This window comes from Eretmochelys imbricata, chromosome 13, assembly GCF_965152235.1.
Source record: "Eretmochelys imbricata isolate rEreImb1 chromosome 13, rEreImb1.hap1, whole genome shotgun sequence".
NCBI classification, from domain to species: Eukaryota; Metazoa; Chordata; order Testudines; family Cheloniidae; genus Eretmochelys; species Eretmochelys imbricata.
The window spans coordinates 28,342,140-28,363,289 of NC_135584.1; the positions used below are offsets into that span (position 1 = coordinate 28,342,140).

At 43.2% G+C, this 21,150-nt stretch overlaps 1 protein-coding gene across 6 annotated transcripts in view; it reads right to left on the reverse strand.

Moving 5' to 3' along the window:
- Positions 1–512: 512 nt before the first annotated feature.
- Positions 513–21,150, reverse strand: part of CBFA2T2 (CBFA2/RUNX1 partner transcriptional co-repressor 2) — a 99,707-nt gene continuing 79,069 nt past the window's right edge. For 5 of the 6 annotated variants that reach the window (XM_077832016.1, XM_077832014.1, XM_077832020.1 and 2 more), the window contains 8 exons: positions 18,486–18,575; positions 17,295–17,476; positions 16,230–16,483; positions 15,422–15,507; positions 12,833–13,028; positions 10,542–10,610; positions 9,416–9,606; positions 513–3,873 (listed from right to left, as the gene is read on the reverse strand). In XM_077832016.1, coding sequence (XP_077688142.1) covers positions 3,583–3,873; positions 9,416–9,606; positions 10,542–10,610; positions 12,833–13,028; positions 15,422–15,507; positions 16,230–16,483; positions 17,295–17,476; positions 18,486–18,575 — 1,359 coding nt within the window. In that variant the 3' untranslated portion in view covers positions 513–3,582. The remainder of the gene's footprint in view (positions 3,874–9,415; positions 9,607–10,541; positions 10,611–12,832; positions 13,029–15,421; positions 15,508–16,229; positions 16,484–17,294; positions 17,477–18,485; positions 18,576–21,150) is intronic. The other variant, XM_077832015.1, reaches the window with a different exon arrangement.

Consider the following 21,150-nt stretch of genomic DNA (forward strand, 5'->3'; position numbering starts at 1 on the left):
TGAAAATGTTATTTGTCCCAGAGAAACCAATTTGTGCCGAGCTTTAAGCAGCAATTTTTGTTTCTAAATGTTAGGTGCTCCTCCTCAAACACTGAGACTTCAGCAGGTTGAATATGACAGTAAATCTGGGGAGACGGCAGGGAGGGAATTTCATATTAGATCACTGGAATTTTGGGGCTAGAGAATATCCTTTGCAATAAACAACTTGGACTGAGTACCAAAATTAAACCACTTAAAAAAACCCCTCTGTGCATGACTCAGGTTGGAATTCTGCATTTGTATTTGACTTTGGGGATTCATTTTGGGCTCCATGCATGTGCCAGAAGATTGGCATGGCTGCCTGGTTTCTCAGCTTTGAAGTGGACATATGCTTTCATTTCCCACAACCCTTATTAGCCATGACTTTTATCATGACTGTGAGGCACTGTTCCTACAGAAACCTCAAGGAATCTAAGCCTGTTACATATATCATGATAAAATTCTATTCCCTTTGAGAGATGAAGGAGGAGTGGTAAGATGAATATAGTCTTTTTATTGACTACTTTGAGTAGAACAAACTAAATACATCTGTAACAGTTTGGGTTCCTTTATACAGTACATTAAATAAGTTATGCACGGGAATTAAGTAACAAATTCCTATTACAGAATTAAATGACAAAAAATATAGAAAACTCAATCCAACAAGTCTTCCCATACCAGAATTTCACATTTATCATTCCATGTTTAAAAAAATCATTCTAATCATGACTGTTAGTATTTCATTTATTTACATTGGGGTTAATTTTATTTTAATATATAGAGAGCCATTGAAGTTGAATGAAAACTATGGAAGACTGTTTATTTACAAATAATTCCTTAGAGCACTGTATTGCTCTCATCCTTTTTGGGGTCTGATCTTAGTGATTGCCCTTAGGCAACTAACTAGTACCACTTCAGTATTTGTAGCTAAATACAGAGGATACTACAAACATTGAGGCAATGGTATTTAGTTAGCGGAGGCAACTGAAAAGGTTTTCAGGGTTACCACTATACCAAGAGGGACCTTAATCAAACCTCCCATTGAGTGCATTGACTGAGTAAGAACTGCAGAATCCAGTCCTCTGTTATGAAGGATATTTTCATGAAAACCACATACTCTGTAGCTTCTCTCTGTTCCTTATCAACCCAGTACAATGCTGATGGGTAATGGATCATCACTGGAAAGGTCTGATAGTTTAAGAGAAGAACAGGACTTTGAAGGGATTTCACCCCTGAGATGCTGTTTCTGCAGAAATATCCTGATAGCAGTAGCGAATGAAGGGAACAGAGATGAGAATCTTACACAGAATAGGAATTGTTTGCAAATAGGTTTCCATTATCCAGGAGGCATCAGCTGTTCTGTGAGGTTAGTACAGATGGTTATGGAACAGCCTCAACCCCAGAGATGGCCCCAGCTCTTGTACTTGAGGCAGGTATACACAGCCATGGAGAAGGACTTCAGACAAGTAAGGAATACTGCCAGCAATTATCTCTGCACCCTGCAATCCTGATCTGTTCTTCCTTTAAGAAGCAGAAGAGTCTGTACCAGAGAAGCAGCTCTTTCATCTACCTGCAACCTGTATCTACAGGCCATGACTGAGTCCGGGCTCCGAACTGTGGTAGTAACCATCTCTCACAGGGCAAAAACTAGAGATTCTTAATATGGAATTTTGGCAATGAGAAGATTTTTGCCTGTGAGCTAAAACTTTTAAGACATGTGAGTTAACCACTTCATTACTGGAGCCTGCAGTTTCCAAATTACGCTCCCTAAGGACCACAGCCAGATCAATGAGCTAACCTGCTCTTGTTACCCTGGCATATCAACAACATCCAGTCGACAGCAAGCCTGTTCCCATCGCTAGCCCAAGGAATAGTAAACTACATCTTCATTATCAGCTGCCATTTTAAAAAGTGACCAAATATAATTTAGGAATTATTTGCCTTGTTTGGCTCTAATCCAAAGATCACAGAAGAACAACAGAGTCTCAAAAACAAAACCTCAGTAAAGGGCCAATACTCTAGCCCTTATTCATGAGCAGCATGAGAAGCCAGTGGGACTCCCAAAGCGAGCATGCTCCGATTCCTGTTGCATTAGCTGCACATATAACAAGCTCTTAAGGGACTCATAAAATAAATTCTTCTAGGCAAACTGCGTTTCTCTGCATGCACCAAACCAATCCTCCCCTCTGGACCAGATTAGAACATTGCCTTCAGACCCAACCAGCCTACTAATAGCCAGTTCAGCACGCCACAACCCAACTAGATTGCACCCTTCTGAGCAGTTATCTCTAGACAGGCTTTAAAATGATGGACAAGGTGATATACATTGGTTTATAAATGCACTGATAGTGAATTCTGTCATCTAGAGCAGTGCAACCAGGTGCTTTGATGGGGTTGCCCTTCTCTGCATGGAATATAGGTCTGGAACCAAGAGTTCAGCACACAACAGAGCTCTGGTAATCCCATTTAGGCTTGGATGTTTAAAAAATTGACATTAGTTGCAAAATTCTGAAATTTTTTTTAAAATCGTTGCGCCAACATGCTTGGAAAGAACAGGCTGTAAACGATCCATTGCAATCGTGTGGAGGAGATTCACAGGGTGAAAACAAAGTCAACAAATCTAAAACTAAGAGTTTCCATGCAGTGGAAAAATCTTTCCTGCACAGTGAAGTAACCCAACCCAGCCTGTGGGGCAACAGGCCACAATGACAGGTCGAGATTTGGTCTGAAATATTCAGCACACAAGGAGAGTGGAGGCTCCTAACCCAGCTGATGGATAAACAATGGACTGTCCAGTTAGAGAACAGGGTTTAAAATGGGCCATATAAAAAAGATCAACTGTTCCCACTCAGCACAGAGATTTGTTTAGCTTCCCACCTCAACAGAACACAATTCTCCTCTCCTCCAGGGAATGCCGAACCCCTGCAATCCCAGTGAGTCACTTTGCAGCTCAGACGTGGGGAAAAGCAGACATCTGTAACCAAGAAACTGCTTATTTCTCATTATGCTGGAGAATGAGAAGTTCTCCCGAGGAAAATCAGTTTGGGTGGACAGTTCATTGCAGAGAGTTAGGAAGTACAGAGCCAACTGGGAAGAAGAAAAATATGTATCTTATGAAACAGGAGGAGTAGCGAGTTGTATGGGGAGGCTTCTCAGGCAGCCTGGCCATCCAGCAGAAAGAACACCACATTTCATCCTTGGATACTGCGTGCTGCTCTCCTGGAGTCTCCTGCATGTCAGGGCAGGACATGGGAGCTCCTTCCCAAAGAAGTTCAATTAAAACAAAGAGGAAGAGGCCATAATCCTGAAGGTCCAAGTGACGTGCTCTCTGGCGCCAAGACTTAAAAGCGAGCAGTGTTGAGGTCCCATTGGCAAGGCTGGCATGTGGTTCTTAACAACTGCTGATGGATTATAATGAAACGGAAAAAACCTCATGAAGATTAGCTGGAGCATCAGGGCTCTAGAGTAGCCGGTGGACTTTTTACAGCCTTCTGTGGAGCGCAAGTGTATTTTAGGTTTAAAAACAGGAAAATGTATAAAACCTACTGAACTGAATGGAAAGATTTAGAGTCCATTAGTGTCTATTGTTGTCACGGAAGCTGGGGTAGAGGATCGGGAGGTCGTTGCAGAGGTCTTCTCTAGGGCAGGACTTGGAACCCCATCAGCTGGTTTGGAGGCGGTGGCTGCCAATCGCCCTGCTGGCAGGGAAAGCGGCTTGGCCTGGCTGTGTAACCCTTGTCCGCAGATCCGATGATGTCTCTCCCAGTCTTTATGCTGGCAGAAAGAGCCACAGTACCGGGCAATGTTGCATCCACTGCACGTCTCACTGGCTTTGCGACCGCAGTTCCAACAGCTCTGCAAGACAGAAAACACTTGACTTTAAAATATATTTCCCGAGGACGTTAATATAGTTTGGAGGGCAGCAAGACAGGGCTTACTAGGCATTTGCAGGATTTGCAGGCACTGCTTTGTCCCAGAAGAAATAAATGTAAAAAAATCCACCACTTCTAGCCCTTTCACACACATTCTAGCCAGGGAACAGACCATGCCTCTGTGCTAGAATGACAACAACCTGCCAGACTCTATCCAACTGGCATCCCACCCCAAGTGCAGGCAACATCACCCACGGAAATCAGAGCACAATGCTGCTACACATTCTTTTCACTTCCTGTTTTAAGCAGCTCTCTTTTACTATCCAAGGGTTCTTCACAGAGATTACAACAACACTCCTATAGAGTCAACATTTGCCTATGATCCTGCTTATCCACACAAGAGGTTTCAATGGGCTAATGTGGAAAAGAAAAAGCTAATTTAAAAGCTTATCCACCAGGTGAAAATGTTCCCAGGGGGTGAGATTCAGTCGGGAAGCTGAGCAAAGCCTCTCTGGACTCTGGAAGATATGTCAGCTGGCGGGTTTACAATCTGTGACTGGTTTGTAAGGAGCACAAGGGCAAAAGGCCAAAACTGGGAGCTGTGACTGCAGGTGGTCATAGAAGCGGAACTGGAGGATTAGCTTTCTGCAGCTGGACTTGTGCATTAGCAAAACCATACTGGGAGAGCAACGTCTGCTGTGAAAAACCAGCTTTGCCCAGATTCCACGTGTGCCCCCTTACTCCCACCCCGCAAGATGTATTTCACGAACCACCACGCTTCTGCAATGCCCACAAAAAGCTGCTAAGAGAGCAGGAAAGGGAAGTAGCTTTGAGAGTTTCTCTGGTGGCATGTCGCACGTGAAGCTCGGAAAGATGCATGTTAGCAGCTCTCACAGCTCAGCAGTTCTGCACCAAAAACCATTTGCTCCTGGCAATAATTTGCTGGCTTGTAGCAAAAAGCCTAACTCAGTTGATTGGTAGCGGAACTGCTCTAGAGTCAACACACACAGGAGAGAGAGTCGATCTTCCAGAAGAAGAATGTGGAAAAATACTCCACTGACATGTGAAGCCTGAGAAATTGAGTCACAGCTTGAAAGCCACTGACGCTCCTGCCTAAAATAGTTTGCTTCTGACCATATTTGATGGATTACAGGATACGCTGGAATAATGACACAGCTTTTTAACGTGGTGGCTGAAGAATAATGCACTCCACAGAAGAATCACAGAGGTTAGTGACAAAAAGATCTGCTAGCTGGACAGTCCAGGGTTTTCCTGCGGCTCTATGCTCCAATGCGGTTTCAAGAATCTAGTTTTAACTTTATCACATGGTGGTGCTTCCGCCACTTCCCTTGGGCAGCACTCAAACCGATCTCGCTAGCAAAAAGTCTGCCTTGCTATTTAGCCTAAAAATCATTCCTTTACTTAATTTTATCTCATAACTTCTGTATCTTGTTAACCAATTCCTCCTGCTCCTTGATACCTGCATCCTTCAATGCTTAGTGACTGCTACACCCTGCCCTTATATATTTCTTGGCTAAACATCTATCTATATTACATTTTTTTGTCTTCTTGCATAATAATATGTAATAAATATATAGCTCTTTTCATCCTGAAGCATGCCTGTGTACTGGGTGGAGCCAGCCGTGTCAGAACCGGGCACGCAATACCATCCAATCATGGCTCAACGATTGGTAGAACTGTGTGACCCTCCATGAAGTAGTGATGGCTTTATTCACTGCAGATTGGACATTACCGAGACATTCCTGGAGGAGGAATCTGAATTACCTTGTCCAGTTTGGGCTACATCAATATTTTTCAGTGGGACCATGAGAGTTTTCTGCACGATCCTACAATGAGGTGACTGGTGCCATCAGTGAGGCTTGCCTCCCTATGGAGAGTTGCCCAAACAGGCCTCTTCCAGGCTGCTAACTCAGTATCCTCACAAACCACATAACCACCCCATGCGGAGCCATATTCCATCTACATCAATGAAAGACACCATAATCACAAGAGAGACCAGTGTTTCTATGCTTTGGAATGGGAACTCTTGTTTCTTGATGCCCGAGACCTGAACAAGCAGATGGGGAGGGCAATGCTATTTTCTCCCAGAATTTGGTCCAATAAAAGCTATTCATAGAATATCAGGGTTGGAAGGGACCTTCGGCAGGTCATCTAGTCCAACCCCCTGCTCAATTCCCAATTTTTACCCCAGATCCCTAAATGGCCCCCTCAAGGATTGAACTCAAAACCGTGGGTTTAGCAGGCCAATGTTCAAACCACTGAGCTATCCCTCCCCCCCCGCATCTTGTCTCTCTCATTCCCTCCCAGACTCAGACAGTCATGGTACCACACAAACCCCTGAAATAATGAGAGCAAGGGGGCTATTGCTGGTCTCCACAATTCACAGCAAAACAAACTCCATGTGCTCACCATACTCTCCCCCAGAAACTACAGAGCCAAAACAAACCAGAAACACCAACACAGCGATGCTCCAGAAATGCAACTGTCGTTGGGAGAACAAGGGTAGGAAAAAAACAAAGACAGATCAGTGGACACACATGTTCATTCCAGAGTTTGCAAAGTGCTTTGGGATCCTTTGGAATAACAACAAGAGCCATAGGAACCTTACTTTTATTCATTTGAGCAGTAATATTTCATAACCTCAACAAGTGAGTAAGACAGGAGCACGGCTCCTTTCCTTCTTACTTTCCCAGTGCAATGAAGCAGTTTATACTTGCCACTAGTCTTTCAGACATGACTTTGCAAATGACTGTGTATTCATTAAAAAAACAACCACCGCCCCTCTTTATATCACAAACCCACTTCAGTTCTTAAGATATACAGTTAAGTGCTGGCTTCTAAATTAGCTGTTGTCACTCAAGAAAGATCTAGGAGTCATTGTGGAATAGTTCTCTGAACACTTCAGCTCAAAGAGCAGCAGCAGCCAAAACGGCTTAACAAAAGGTTAGGAACGATTAGGAAAGAGATGGAAAATAAGACAGAAAATATAAAGCCACTGTATAAAATCCATGGTGTGCCCACACCTTGAATAGCATGTCTAGTTTCAGTCACCCCATCTCAGAAAGGACATAGGGGAACTGGAAAAGGTTCAGAGAAAGGGAACAAAGATGATGAAGGGTATGGAACAGCTTTGACACAAGGAGACAAAAAGATTATAGCTGTTCAATTTAGAGTTAGGAAAATGACAAGGAGGAGATGACAGAGGTCTATAAAATCACGAATGGTGTGGAAAAAGTGAATAGAGAAGTGTTATTTACCCTTTCACACAATACAAAAACCAGGAGTCACCTGATCGAAATTAATAGCAAATTTAATAGTAACAAGAGGAGGAACTTTTTCACACAACACAACACACAATTAATCTGTGGAACTCATTGCCAGGGGATGTTGTGAAGACCAAAAATATAACTGGGTTCAAACAAGAACTTGATAAGCTCATGGAAGATAGGTATATCAACACCTATTAGCCAAGATGGTCAGAGATGCAACCCCATGCTCAAGGTGACCCTAAACCTCTACCAGAACCCAGGAGGGGAAAACAGGAGTGGATCTCTCTAAAATTGCCACATTCTGTACACTCCCACAGGAGACTGGGCTACATGGACCATTGGTCTGACCCAGTATGTTCATTCTGATATTCTTAGGTTAGTGCTGAGAATCTTAAGAGTCCTCATTTAAAAAAAAATAAATAAATAAATAAGAGAGAGAGAGTATCTTTGGGATTTCCCCTTTCCAGTCTTTTTTCCTCCATGCCTCACGTGCATCTCCTGTTGTTTTCAGTGTTAAACTAGTTTCCCTGCTCCATTAGCTCCATACAGATCCATACAGAACCCCATGACCTTACTCACCATGCACAACACACTTCAAGGGGCCCACTAAGGAGGGGAAGGACAGGGTTAAGTAAATCAGCATCAGGAGGAAAATGGTGGAATGTCATTTGGCAAGAGCTTGGATGAGACAAGGACAGAAAGAGAGAAGAGTCCAAGATAACCCCAAAGCTGAGCCACTGAATGATGGGGAGGACAGCAGAGTTGTTGCCAGTGATGGACAGAGACCAGGGAAAACAGTGTTAGCACTATAGTTAAATATTCCCCTACAATAGATCCAATCTTAATAGTGAAGTATTGTGAGAAAAAGAATGGACCAAGCTATGTTCTTTACTTAAGATGAGGGGAATTGAAAAGGCAAATAAACTACATCTCCTCTGTAATAACATGAGGCTTTATTAATGAGGAAGGTGATAATTCATTTTCATAAAGTCTATCCTTACCCATCAATGCCCACTAGCTCTGAAGGAATCAAACGTCATTGTCTAGAAAACATGAAAGTACCCTGTTGGGTATATTTTGTGGGTATTTTGAATCCTGGAAGGATCAAATTAAAATTTTGCACTGACCTGCTCAAGATTGCTCATGCTCCACTCGGCTTTACGAGTTTTCACGAATGAGAAAAATATTGGGGCTATACGTGGAGCGCAGTTCAGTGTTTATCTCAGATGGAATCTGTTATGCAGCATGTGTTTTGTAAGACAACACAAACCCCAATATACAAGAGGATATTCACCACGCTGGTCTGCACAGACAGATGGACGCATGGACACACACTTACAGACTGCTATATAAAGAGCCATGTAAGTCTCTGAATGCCCATCTGGAATTAAGTGAGGCATCAAGCTAGGATGTTGCCTGTCTTTTGGGCAGCAGTGTGGCCTAGTGGGTAGGGTGCTTGGGCTGGGATTCAGGAGATATGGGTTCTATTCCTGGCTCTGCCACTAGTCTGCTGAGTGACAATGGACAAGTCACTTCCCCTCTCAGTGCCTTCATTTCCCCATCTGTAAAATGGGGGTAATGATTAGGGTGACCAGATAGTATGAAAAATCAGGGACACTTTCTTTCTTTCTCTCTTTTTTTTTGGGGGGGGGGGCGGCGGGGAATAGTTGTCTGTGTAAGACAAAGCCCCTAGTATCAGGGCAGTCCCGATAATATTGGAGATCTGGTCACCCTAGTAACGATCCTGATCTCCTTTTGTAAAGTGCTTTGAGAACTAGAGATGAAAAGCACTAAATAAGAGCTAGGTATTAATTATTATTTTAAAGTCGTTAAGAAAAACAAAAGCAACTTTTAAAAAAAATCTCTCCAGGGACTGAAACAAAGCCAGTTGCGAAAGAGTGGCTGTACTCAGAGGAAAGTGGAACAGAACTGTATTCAACAGCTCTGATTTTCCTCTTGTATTGGGATAAATCTGGTGTAGCTACTCTGGCGCTGCTCCGACTCAGGATCCTCATACACACTGGCCCTTCAACACTATTTTCACATACACGAGGCAGCCTCTTACACAGGTTTCACAGCATGTCCAATGGAATCATTTCTAAATTGATCCCACTGTCAAAGAACGGGAGTTCAGAGCCCAACGTCCACTGCGAACTGGGCACTATATCTCACCCTAGAACACTGCCCATTCGTTCTCCCAACCCAGACTGCAGGGATACGGCCATGGGTTCTTACCTCTGTAGACTCTTCCTGCTCATTAATCACTAGGAAGGCATCCTCAGTAGCTTGGCGCTTTGCATCCGCAATGGTTTGTTCCATGCGGGCCCTCTCGGATGCAATCATTTCAAATGCCTTCTGCTCTGCCTCAGCCACAGCTTTCTGCACCTCAGACATGGCCTGGCGCTTCACCTCATTCACGGCTTCTTCTGGAAGAAAACAACAGTCTCATCAACCAGTCTCGCTGGCAAAACAAGCCTTGGACAAAGACGACTGAGTGAGACTGGGAAGAAAAATCCCGCAGGGCAGCACCATTCAATGTTAGGGTGATACACTAAAGAGACAATAAGCAAATAAGTGCCAATGAACCTCATCCTTGAGCTGAAGAGACAACCTCTAGGGAGAGAGGGGAGTTCAGTCACCACGGGCAAGTCAATCTATGGCCGCTCTGCTGAGGCCGACAACAAGGGTGCCTAGTTACTGCCAACTGTCATGATGCTTACTAGGATAAGCCTACCTACTGGGAACCAGTCTAAATCCACCATCTGGTTCTACACAGCCTTCTGACCAGCCCTGATGCCAACTACTTCTGGTCATTAGCCTATCAGCTCATAGCCACTGAAAACCAAGAGTACTGGAAATCCAGACAGGAGAAGGTCAAGAGTAGGCAAAAAAAGGCTAAGAACACCCCGCAGATTGAAGGCCCAAGAAATGGAGGGACCCAGATTAGTTTAGATGAAATGGTGCTGCGTTACGTTGCAATGGGATTTGTTTCCCCAATGTATTACTCCAAACCTCCACACTCAGCTGTTGGCGCATCAAGTCCACACCTACGTTTTCCCAAGTGCGTCTCCAACAGCTTCCCAAGCTTGTCTCCCCAGGTATTTATACTTCTGGGGCTGGGCATGCATTCAATGTGGCACGCAAACTCCCAAACTGCACACACACATCAAGTGTGTGCTCAGCTCAGGTGCAAGCCTCTTTGCAAATCTAGGTCAGCATATAACCAGCCGGCCAGGAAAGGAACCACACATTCAAGATGCTTTTCTACAAAGCATGACTTTGCATCTGGCCCTGTGTCCGATCTGCATTTATCCCTTAAGCTTGTGGTAACTCTATCAAGTGACCATCTACAAATACTTACCAGCTTTTTTCCATATCTCTTCAGTAACATAGCCTGTCCCGGACCGGCTGCTGAAGTCCCGCTGGGAATCTGTGGAAACAAGGAATGCATTGACGGATCAGCAGTGTCTCCTCTCCTTGAATTATTTTGCTTAAACAGCCATTCCAAACCCTGCAGGAAAGCTACGAGAACCTGCAGACAGTGTCTATAAACCTAGCTAAAGCACCAAGGGACCACGATAGGCTTAATAGCTAAAACCCAAGCAAGTGATTTCTGCAGCTCAGACCATTCATCAAATGGCAAGATGATAAATGAACTTTTAATTAGTGTCCTGCATGATTTATTGCACAGTGTAATCCACTTCCATCTTCCGATACTTTATAATCACAGGCTATATTTATAAATATACCTCATCAAACATCTGCTGTGTGCAATGATTGTGAAGATCAATCTATACTAACAATGTATTACATTAAATACAGCACTTTTCATTTTCAAAGATCCCAAAGGCAACTGCCAGACTAAAACTGAAATACAAACTATGCATCTCTTAAAGCTATAGGTGTACAAACACACCTGATACTACACAAGCTCAGTGAGATATAATGTGACAGATGCTGGTAAACGGTATCTTTACTTGGTATCACGTGATCTCAGCAATTTAAAATATATTTCCACTGGAAAAGTTTTAGAAATCTAGTAGTATGGCTTTTACACACAATCTTTTCTGGTATGTTTTTTAAAACTATGTTTTTCTAAAGGTTCACAGGACTTCAGAAAAATTAAACTAAACTAAGTCAAACGGTAATGGAAAAGGCAGAAATATCAGAGTTTGTTGTTCCATAGGTTCTTACAAAACTCTGCAGTGTATACACCACCTGTTTCACTGACATGGAGGTTTTTGATCTAACTGCACCCTCTAGCTCAAACACACCGGTATTACAGTCCCTGATATTACAGCCTCTTAAGGGAGAATTCAACAAGATTCCTGCTCTTTTAAGTCATTTTTAACACCTTGGTGCTGTAGCTACCTTCGTCCTGAGCAGCTTTAAAAGGCTGTTCTACTCTGAGAAGCAATGACGTTCAGTGGTACTCCCTGTACTTAACAGATTTGCTCCCTCTGTGTATTCATTACCATCTGTTGACTCCAGTGACTTTTTACCACTTTGCTGCTCCACTTAGAATCAACATTGATAAGAAAGAGGGAACGGGGTTCTGTCTCTTTTGTGCTGTCAACAGAATTATTTGCTAAGCTCTGGTCAGTTAAACCTGTAAAAACTCAACTGAAGGCAACAGGGCTGCACAGGTGTCCTTGAGGGAATCATTTGTCCTGCAGAATCTTTATTATGCATGGCAAAGAAATGAATGGATGAGTCCAGCTTGACTCTCAGAGCCCCAGGTAAGTCTGTAGGGCAGGCAGGTAGAGAAAACAAAAAGCAACCCACTTTTTTTACTTGTAATTTAAGCACCCGTGATCTGAAATTTGAGTGACAAACACAGAAGCCCACAGTGCTATTTCTAAGGATAGAGTACAGCAGAGTAGAATAATAATTCCTGGCATACCATTAAAGACTGTACTTCCAATATATTAAGAGTGGCCATTCATAGGGTATACCTTCTTCATGGCTTTAAACGGATTGAATGAAAAGGATTTCTTCCTAATGAAAACCTGCTTCTACAACAAAGCCTACACTTCCTTGGCACTTTCTGAGATATCAGGGTGCCAATTAGTACTGGTTTTATAATTATGACTGCAACCATTCTGCACTCTATTCTCAGTCCTCTTCCTCCCAAAATGTTTCTAAAGAGAAATTTCAATAGAGAAATTTTAATTTTTGCAAAGTTTGGGGGAAGCTGCTCAAGTCATTTCAGAATTACAGACAGCTACAAGTTCACCATGCTTCCAATAAAAAAATTTTTAAAAAAGCATTCTCTATTTTTGGGGTGCACCTGAAACTCAACATCAACTTGGTTTTCAAGTTTCAGATCTATAGGATACTCTCAAAGTAGGGAAAAGGCTAGTCTGGAGAAACCCTTTCAGTCTCAGAGCATACGAACAATGTATTCTTCCTCCAGTCACTCACTGACACATGTAAGTTTCAGAGCACTTGATCCAACCGGATGTTGCCATGCAATATTTCACGTTCTGCTGCTTTTAGATCTGACACATCCGATGAACCAAAGGGAACTTTTTTTTAGCCTCTAGGTTTAAGTCTCCCCCAAAGCTGGAGGACATTGCTGTGGAACCACAGCCTCAAGTGACCAGTAAGCCGCCCTGTAACTACGTGGCAGCAGTTGGCTCCCCCTCTTACCACTGTTGATGGAGTCAGAACTCCCGGGACTGTGCTGTCTCGAGATGAATTCACTCCCTCCCTTCCTTGTCTCTGTGCTCTCGCTGCACCGCCTCTTCCAGTAGTTGAGCTCCTCCCGGTCAGCCTCCTGACAGCGCCGCAGAACAGCCATGGAGCGCCTAGTCTTCTCCACCATTTCCATGATGCAATTCAAAGCCTGTTGTGGAGAGAAAGGTGAATTTTCAGAACTGGTTACCGATGCCTGTTTCTTTGACGTTCTCTATAGCAGAGAATGGTTTCTTACTGGAAAATGTCAAATTGAGAGCGTACTTCCCAACAACAGGCCCAGCCTGCTTATGTAGACCAAAGAACGCAGAATCATTTGAATGCAATGGGAAAATCAGAGACATTCAAAGTCCCAGTGAAATAAAGCAGAACATTCTCTCAACAGCTGAGATTTCTCTTGTTAAAGTATTATTCAAATGAGTTCTGCTTTAGCATTATCAGATCTATGACAGCAGGTTCCTATTTGACTCCTTATTCTTTTCTATAAATCTACAGACAAGACTAGGGATCTGATCTGTCCCTGTTTGGATCAATTATTGGCATAGTTTCAACCATTGGAAGGTCCTTGATATGCTCAGAGAGCCAGAAAGAAAGCAATAATATCAGCTACACTCACACAATTATTGTTCAAAAATAGCGTTTATTCATTCCCCTGGCATTTGGTGGAAAACCCCATTTTGAAACAGTGTGGGACAGAATTAGTGAGAAATTTCTTTTTATTGCTCTGCAGCTCTAATCAAGTCATGGATTTACAGAAGTGAAATTTCTTATTGCAACACAATTTTTGGCTATTTCACATCAGCCATGAGAAAGAGGGCTGAAATCTGACACTCTTAAAATTTCTAAAACTCTTCCTGAAAAGAGAGCATACTGTGTTCAAATTTCTAACCAACTCCCATCATCTGGAGCTGCACAGAAAACAGAGGGGAATGTAGTGTGTACCCAGGGATTCTCCATCAGCCAGTTAGATTGACCTTGTCTTAGGGAACAGATAGTTGTCAGCAGGGATCCTAGTTTTCCCTTATAAAATCCAAAGTTCTCCGATAAAAAAAAAAACATAAAAATCCATGTTTTTCTGTGATTAAAATGAAACACTGAACTTTAGTCTCCCTAACCCCATACATAAGTTATCAGTTGAACACAACGTTTTATTGATATAGTTACAATTTTTAAGCAAGTTCAAAACCTACTAGAGCCATCAATCATTATAATAAAATAAATTAATAGAAATTGCTCTCCGGCTTCCCAGCTCTGAAGGCAGTGCCACAGACAGCAGCTTCTCACACCATCCCAGAATGCATTCCAGACTCTCCACCCCCCTTCCCCCTCCAGTGGGCGTACCCCCAGTTTGAGAACTTCTGGAATAAGTGTCACTGGTACTTTCAGTAAAATTTAGTGAATAAGTAATATGTTTTTATTTTTTCACAAAATGTAAAAATTAAAGATTCTCTGTAAAAATGCAAATTATGCATTTTTCTGCAGCAAACGGATTTCTACAATCTCTGTTGTCAGTAACTAGCCATATCCCAGCTGCGCAGAATTTGGAAGTGCTTTGATACCATCTCCCCTCTCACAACACAATTTTATCACAATTATGTTTTATGCAGGGATCAATTTAATAGTTTTCATTGCCTTCACAGACTCCCAGAATCCAGGATTAGTATCAGAAGAATGAACAGTATTTTGGGGTAAATTTCCAGCCAGGTCTCTGTCCAGCTTCCACTTGTGCACATGCACAATTACCCCACAATTTGCTCAGCACTTTGCAGATGGAAACACCTGTTAAAATGCTAATATTTGTATGTACCCTTGAAATAGTCTTGTACCTGTAGGTGCATGCAAGTGGTAGCATTGGGTCCAACTGGTTTTGCAGATGCCATGGTTACTAATTGAGGTCATAAACAAATGTAAGGCCTCACACGCATTTGTGCCTGCAAAGTGCAGGTGTAACCCACATGTGGGTGTATGTTACAGAGTCTCCTGTGCCTACCCCACAGAGGGTATGAGTCTGTTACAGACTCAGCTACCGAACTTTTGCTCAAGCTGCAGTAGCTCTGGAGGTCCCATGTTCAATCCCCACAGTGCCAAGCAAGATGACAGCTGTCACAAAGATACACGTTTGTGCCACTTGTCCATGTCACAATCAGCCCTTCATTTCCAAACAGACCCAAGAAGATAGCTGTGCCCCAGCTTCAGTTAACATTGCATTATAAACAGCAGCAAAAAAAGTATTCGTTCTTCTTTAACTAGCAATAGGAATTACAATGTCTTTACATTACACTGCAGTTTCCATGAAAATATATTGCCTCCTGCTGTTTCCTTATCCGTAGGATGCACCGTTTTAGCCAAAACCCAGATTATCACAGGACATCAGAGACTGGTTAGGGAAAAATCGGCAGCAGTTTTAAAACATTTTTAGTGTGCACTAAAATAGGCCACTCAGAAAATGCTGATTTGACACCACCTATGACACAGTCACGTAAAATGAAGCAGCTGGTGGTTTGGTTGCTGGAAAAGGATTTTATTTTTTTTTAGGTTCCTTACGTGATCAAGATGCTTCCACTCATCAGCCCACTCTCTCTCCGTTAAGCGATGGTCCACAAGCTCATCCTGATAGCCGCCATTTAAACCTGTTATAAATTACACCCAAAATTAGGACCAGACAGCATGATTTCTTCCATTAGACTTTACCCCACTTTCAAATCGTGATCTGGTAGCTCCAGCCAGCGGATAACAAATAAGGCTCGTTAAAGTGAAAAAATGTACGTTTCAATAGTGAAGAGCAGTGGCGTGGAAAAGAGAAAAATCTTCATTTGAACAAGTATTTTTTCCCTTTAATGCCAAATGCACGTACTTCCTATGAAACTGGTCTCTGGGAACATGGCTACCCTGCAGATAGTCACCTGAGTCCAAGCCCACCAGACCTTCTGGGGGTAAGCTTTGGTGGCTAGCCCAAGCTACAGTGTAAACACTGCTACTTCAGTGCGCCAGCTTGCGCAGAGCTAAGACAAGTCTGTCTACGCGTGCTGGGAGGCACACTCCCCAATGCAATGCAGGACATATCCTGTACTGTCTACAGCAAGAGGGACCTCTCAGATGATAGCAGATAGCTCCACTTATACTGTATTCTAAAGAGCTCCTGCAACTGGTTCTTTAGATACAGCTGCCCTGCCCTGTCCCCCCCCCACAGGTTCATCTGCCTACAGAAAGCAATTTCCGGCAATGTGCATTTTATTGGCGGATCTCCTCAGTGTGCTGCCCAGCTGTGTACTGGACCATTCCATAGGAGCCCTAGTATGACAGATCAGGCAAGATCACATATGGGACAGAGAAGGGGCCAGGGCTTTCTTACCGAGATTGCTATGTCTGTCGCGCATATCCCTCTGTTCCAAGAGCTTGTTGGGGTCTCTGTACAGGTGGGAAGTTGCGATGTCTTCCAAGGTGTAGTGCTGGAGTGGAGGTGGGGTTGGATGGAACTGCCCAGCAGGATTCATGAGGGGTAGAGCCAGGGCAGGGCTGTGTCGCGGAGCTGGACTAATGGTGCACACTCTCTTGGCAGGTGGCTCCGATGGGAGCGGGTCTCTCTCAAAACTATTTTCTTCTCTTCTGCAAACATGCCAAAAGAGGTGGATTTCTGTCAGCACTAAGAACATATTCAGAAAGGGAAAGAGATGAACCCAGCTGTCCAGAGAGAGAAACAGATTTCAAACCAGGACTCTGAGCAGCAGAACTTAGCAGGAACAAGCTGGGAAGCCAAAACAAATGTATTACACTTGAAAAAACCCAAAACACAACTACAGGACACACTGCCACGTGGGGGTGGGGGAGGAGGAGGGGGAAGAGAAAAGAAGCTGTTAATGTAGATTATTTCCAGTTGCTCTTCTCTAAACTCCAGGCACATTCTATGTAATTATACACAAAACTGTATCCAAAATACAATTAGCAAAGCTTAAAATAGACTTCTGAAACACACCCCTCCCTGACTCCCAGTATCTCCTCCAGAACAGCCTCCCGTTCCCTACGCACTCCACTCCTCCAGGGAAAGCCTCAGGGAACAGCCACCTCTTGCATTTTAGGCCAGACTGAAGACGTCATGCTAGCTTCTAGCCAGCGAGGCACTCTCAGGCAGACTCTGCTTGAAAGCGTATCAGTGCCTGAAGAAAACCCTGTGAAGCCCGGCGCAGTGTCCTCACAAGCACACCATTCTCTTGGAGCATTTTTATGGAGCCACGTTGGACACAGCACTGAGAGCGAATTAGAGGGGTCATTAACTGCGAGTGAGAGTTTGAACAGGCCACTTGGCTTAACACAAGGCAAGAACAACATCTTCCAACAGTATTAGGTTTCACTTTGACTTCACTGCTCCAGGAACAGGGCCACTACTTAAAAACTGAATTGAACATGCAGTTCCCTTTACCTGTCTGGACTATGTCTCTTCCCATTTCCATTCACCTCCATCAGCAGCTCAGAGGAGTCGGCTGGGGATGTGGTGTTTGTGTTCAGCAGGATGTGCTCATGCTGGGCCAGGTACTGGGAAGGAGTTTGCTTGGCAGCCCGGGCACAGTGCAGCAGCTCCCTCTGCAGCAAGGGAAGGTTGGCCTGGAAAACAGGTTGCACTGCATTGCAGTTTTGGTTTGTAAAGTCTGACAGCAGCGTTGATTCCGTCTGTCTACTTGACTCCAATTATCTGTCAAAATGGCATGACTAGCGTCCACAGTTTAAAATTAACGGGGCCTGTGCTACAGCCTTGCTGTGCACTAAAAAGGCACTTTATGATGTTTGTATAGGTGACACGTGCTTATGTGAAAAAACTGTTCTTTTGAGAACTAGAGAGGCCCTGAAACCAGTTGCGTTAGGAAACAAAATGTTACACAATAACCTTCCTTGTGATTCCAGCATCTTGTCTATTTCAGGGCCTTGAAAATCTGAAAGCAAGACCTGATTAGATCACTGCTGAATTTTGTTCTGTTTTATTTTTCTGACACACAAATAGACATGATAGGCCATTATAGACCTTAATACGCTGTTAGGGCTATCCCAGATTGCTGTATAAACAAACATTTAGAACATATGCTTTATGATTTTAGTGCATCTCTAATGAAAAGATGACAGCATTCAACATTACATATCAATTACTTATTTGTTTTGGTGGAGTGCATAATTTCTCTGAAACCTCAGAAACTCCCTTCCCTAAGTACTTGTATTTCCTCTGTTCAATACATGCCCAGCTGGTCCGCTGAAATTAGTTATGGAGTAAACAAGAAATAAATTATGATACTTGGAGTTAAAAAGAATGTGTGGAAAAATGAGATTATGCTAAGAAATGTGTCGGGAAGTTCAGTCATCACCTTCAGATGCAATCAGCCCAGAGGAAATGGACAATACAGGATCTTTAATGATGTCCATGACAAAGTCACACTTTCCCTCTGAGCTGGTCATATTAGGTCAACATGACTGTATATTGTGGACCGTCTTCCTGCGACGTTAAGTGTAATTGCTCTGATGAGCTTCCGGTTTACTGGTTCCCAGCAATTGCAGTGCTGCCAAACAACACAGGCTGCTGGGTTCAACATGTGACATTAGCGAGACCCTGCAGTTTCACCATCACCTTCAGAAATGGAATCACAAAGGGACGAAGAGGGAAGTTGGTGGCCTCTTGGAGCTTGCAGTGAAATTCCTCAATTGTCACTGTAGAGTTCTGTAAAAAGAAACAAAATGAAACTCCATCTTCTGCATAGTTTAGTCCTTAAAATAAATTCTGTGTGAAGAAGGAAACCAATGAAACTTGAAGTTAGCCTTTTTATTTGCCATGTGGGATCAATAACGTTTGCACCAGATTTTAGTCAGCAGCACCTTATCCCCTAACTGGCCTACCAGTCCACTGCCGCAGAGGATGACTGAAAGATTTTCCAAATCCATAAAACATACTCCACAACCTAAAATACAATAGAAAGTGCTTGAGTTCTGTGGAAGCACCATAGTGATTTCGAACGTGGCTTTTAAAAATTGGTAAGAAACACTAATTGGGGACCATCACTTCTACTCTGTAGGTAAAAATGCCTGTGTCAAGGTTCCTTTCCCACTCTGAACTCTAGGGTACAGATGTGGGGACCTGCATGAAAACCCCCCTAAGCTTATTTTTACCAGCTTAGGTTAAAACTTCCCCAAGGTTCAAACTATTTTACCTTTTGCCCTTGGACTTTATTGCTGCCACCACCAAGTGTCTAATAAATATATAACAAGGAAAGAGCCCACTTGGAAACGTCTTTCCCCCAAAAAATCCTCCCAAACCCTACACCCCCTTTCCTGGGGAAGGCTTGATAAAAATCCTCACCAATTTGCATAGGTGAACACAGACCCAAACCTTTGGATCTTAAGAACAATGAAAAAGCAATCAGGTTCTTAAAAGAAGAATTTTAATTGAAGAAAAAGGAAAAGAATCACCTCTGTAAAATCCGGATGGCAAATACCTTACAGGGTAATCAGATTCAAAACATAGAGAATCCCTCTAGGCAAAACTTAAGTTACAAAAAGACACAAAACCAGGAATATCCATTCCATTCAGCACAGCTTATTTTCTCAGCCATTTAAACAAAACAGAATCTAACGCATATCTAACTAGATTTCTTATTAGCCCTTTACAGGAGTTCTAACCTGCATTCCTGCTCTGGTCCGGGCAAAAACAAAAAACAGACAGAGAGAACCCTTTGCCGCCGCCCCCGCCCCCCCCAGCTTTGAAAGTATCTTGTCTTCTCATTGGTCATTTTGGTCAGGTGCCAGCGAGGTTATCTTTAGCTTCTTAACCCTTTACAGGTGAGAGGGTTTTTCCTCTGGCCAGGAGGGATTTAAAGGTGGTTACCCTTCCCTGTCTATTTATGACAGCCTGCATGCACTATAACCATTTCTAACACTTGCACAAATACAAACCCTAATGCACACACAGGTGTGTATCGACCAAGCCATGGGGTTTGCACCAGCACTGTATTCGAACACTTACCCAGGTGTCAAGACCATTGAAAGAGTCTGCACAGGTGTTGACAAATTTGTATAGTGCATGCAAGTACGTGCACACATGTGAACAAGAAGGACACTGAAAGTTCAGCCATCATTTGCTAAGGCTAATTTTCAACACTTACGAGAGTTTAGCACTATTTTCCTTTGCTCTCCTAGTGTATCTGGATTAAATTATGCGGGGCAGCCCAAACCTGGCATTAAGAGCAAACAGCCATTAATACATATCATGTGTTCTGCTACGTATCCCATCAGAAGCATTTTGCGTGACATGAGTCTCTCCGCTCACTGGAGGCTTAGAATTTACCTTTTTCTAAAATAGTGACTGAATCAGTGAATTTACAGCAGCTATCCCTGTACAGTGGTAGCCAGAGGACCCCAAGATTTGCCAGAGATCTCTCTCCATATCTTTAGGAGCTTATGCATTCAACCAGTCAGCCACATACTGAACGGTTACAGAAAATATCATGGTGGCCTGTATAGATCAGACCTAGCACTTACATCACCACTTTTTCAGAGCACTGCACCAAACATCAGTCCACTCTCACCACAGCCCCGCGAAGCAAGGAAACATTATCGGTTTTCCCCAAGGCCATACAACAAGTCAGTGGCAGAGCCTGAACTTGTGAGTTCCTGATTCTCTCTCCCCTCTGCACATTCCTTTAGACCACATTGCCTCATGCAGCAAGGAAATATTAAGTTTGACCACACTGAAGCCATGACAGTATTTAACAAATGGTGTGTCAAACTGGCATTTCCTTCGTTTGGAAGCAGATTAGAGTAAAATCCATCAGCAGCCAGAGTCAGGAAAATTAGGAATTCTTCATGTTCCAGAGGGTTACAACAAGACATGAGCAGGAGACGGTTTATCTAGCAAAAAAATAACATGCACTTCTCAGTTGCAAGGAAGCTCTATCTGCAAGAGAAGGCTGAGGAGAGCATGTTCAGGACCCTTTAGCAGAAGATTTATATCATAGGAAATTACTGTTTTGAAAAAAATCAGACCTGCTACTCTCCTTTCAGTTAGGAAAAAAAACAGAACAGGCCTGTGATTTGTAAGGTAGGATTTTTAGCCCAAGCCCCTCTGGATTTCATGGAGCTTAGTGGCATCCAGCTAGTAGCTGAAGATAAATACAGATGAGAGTCCAACAGCTTATTGAAGCCAAATGAAGATGATGAAAAACAGAAAAGTTATGAGACAGGGTAAACATTATACAAAGTTTAGACTTGCTTGGTAAATAGCTTTCCCATAAGCCACAAAT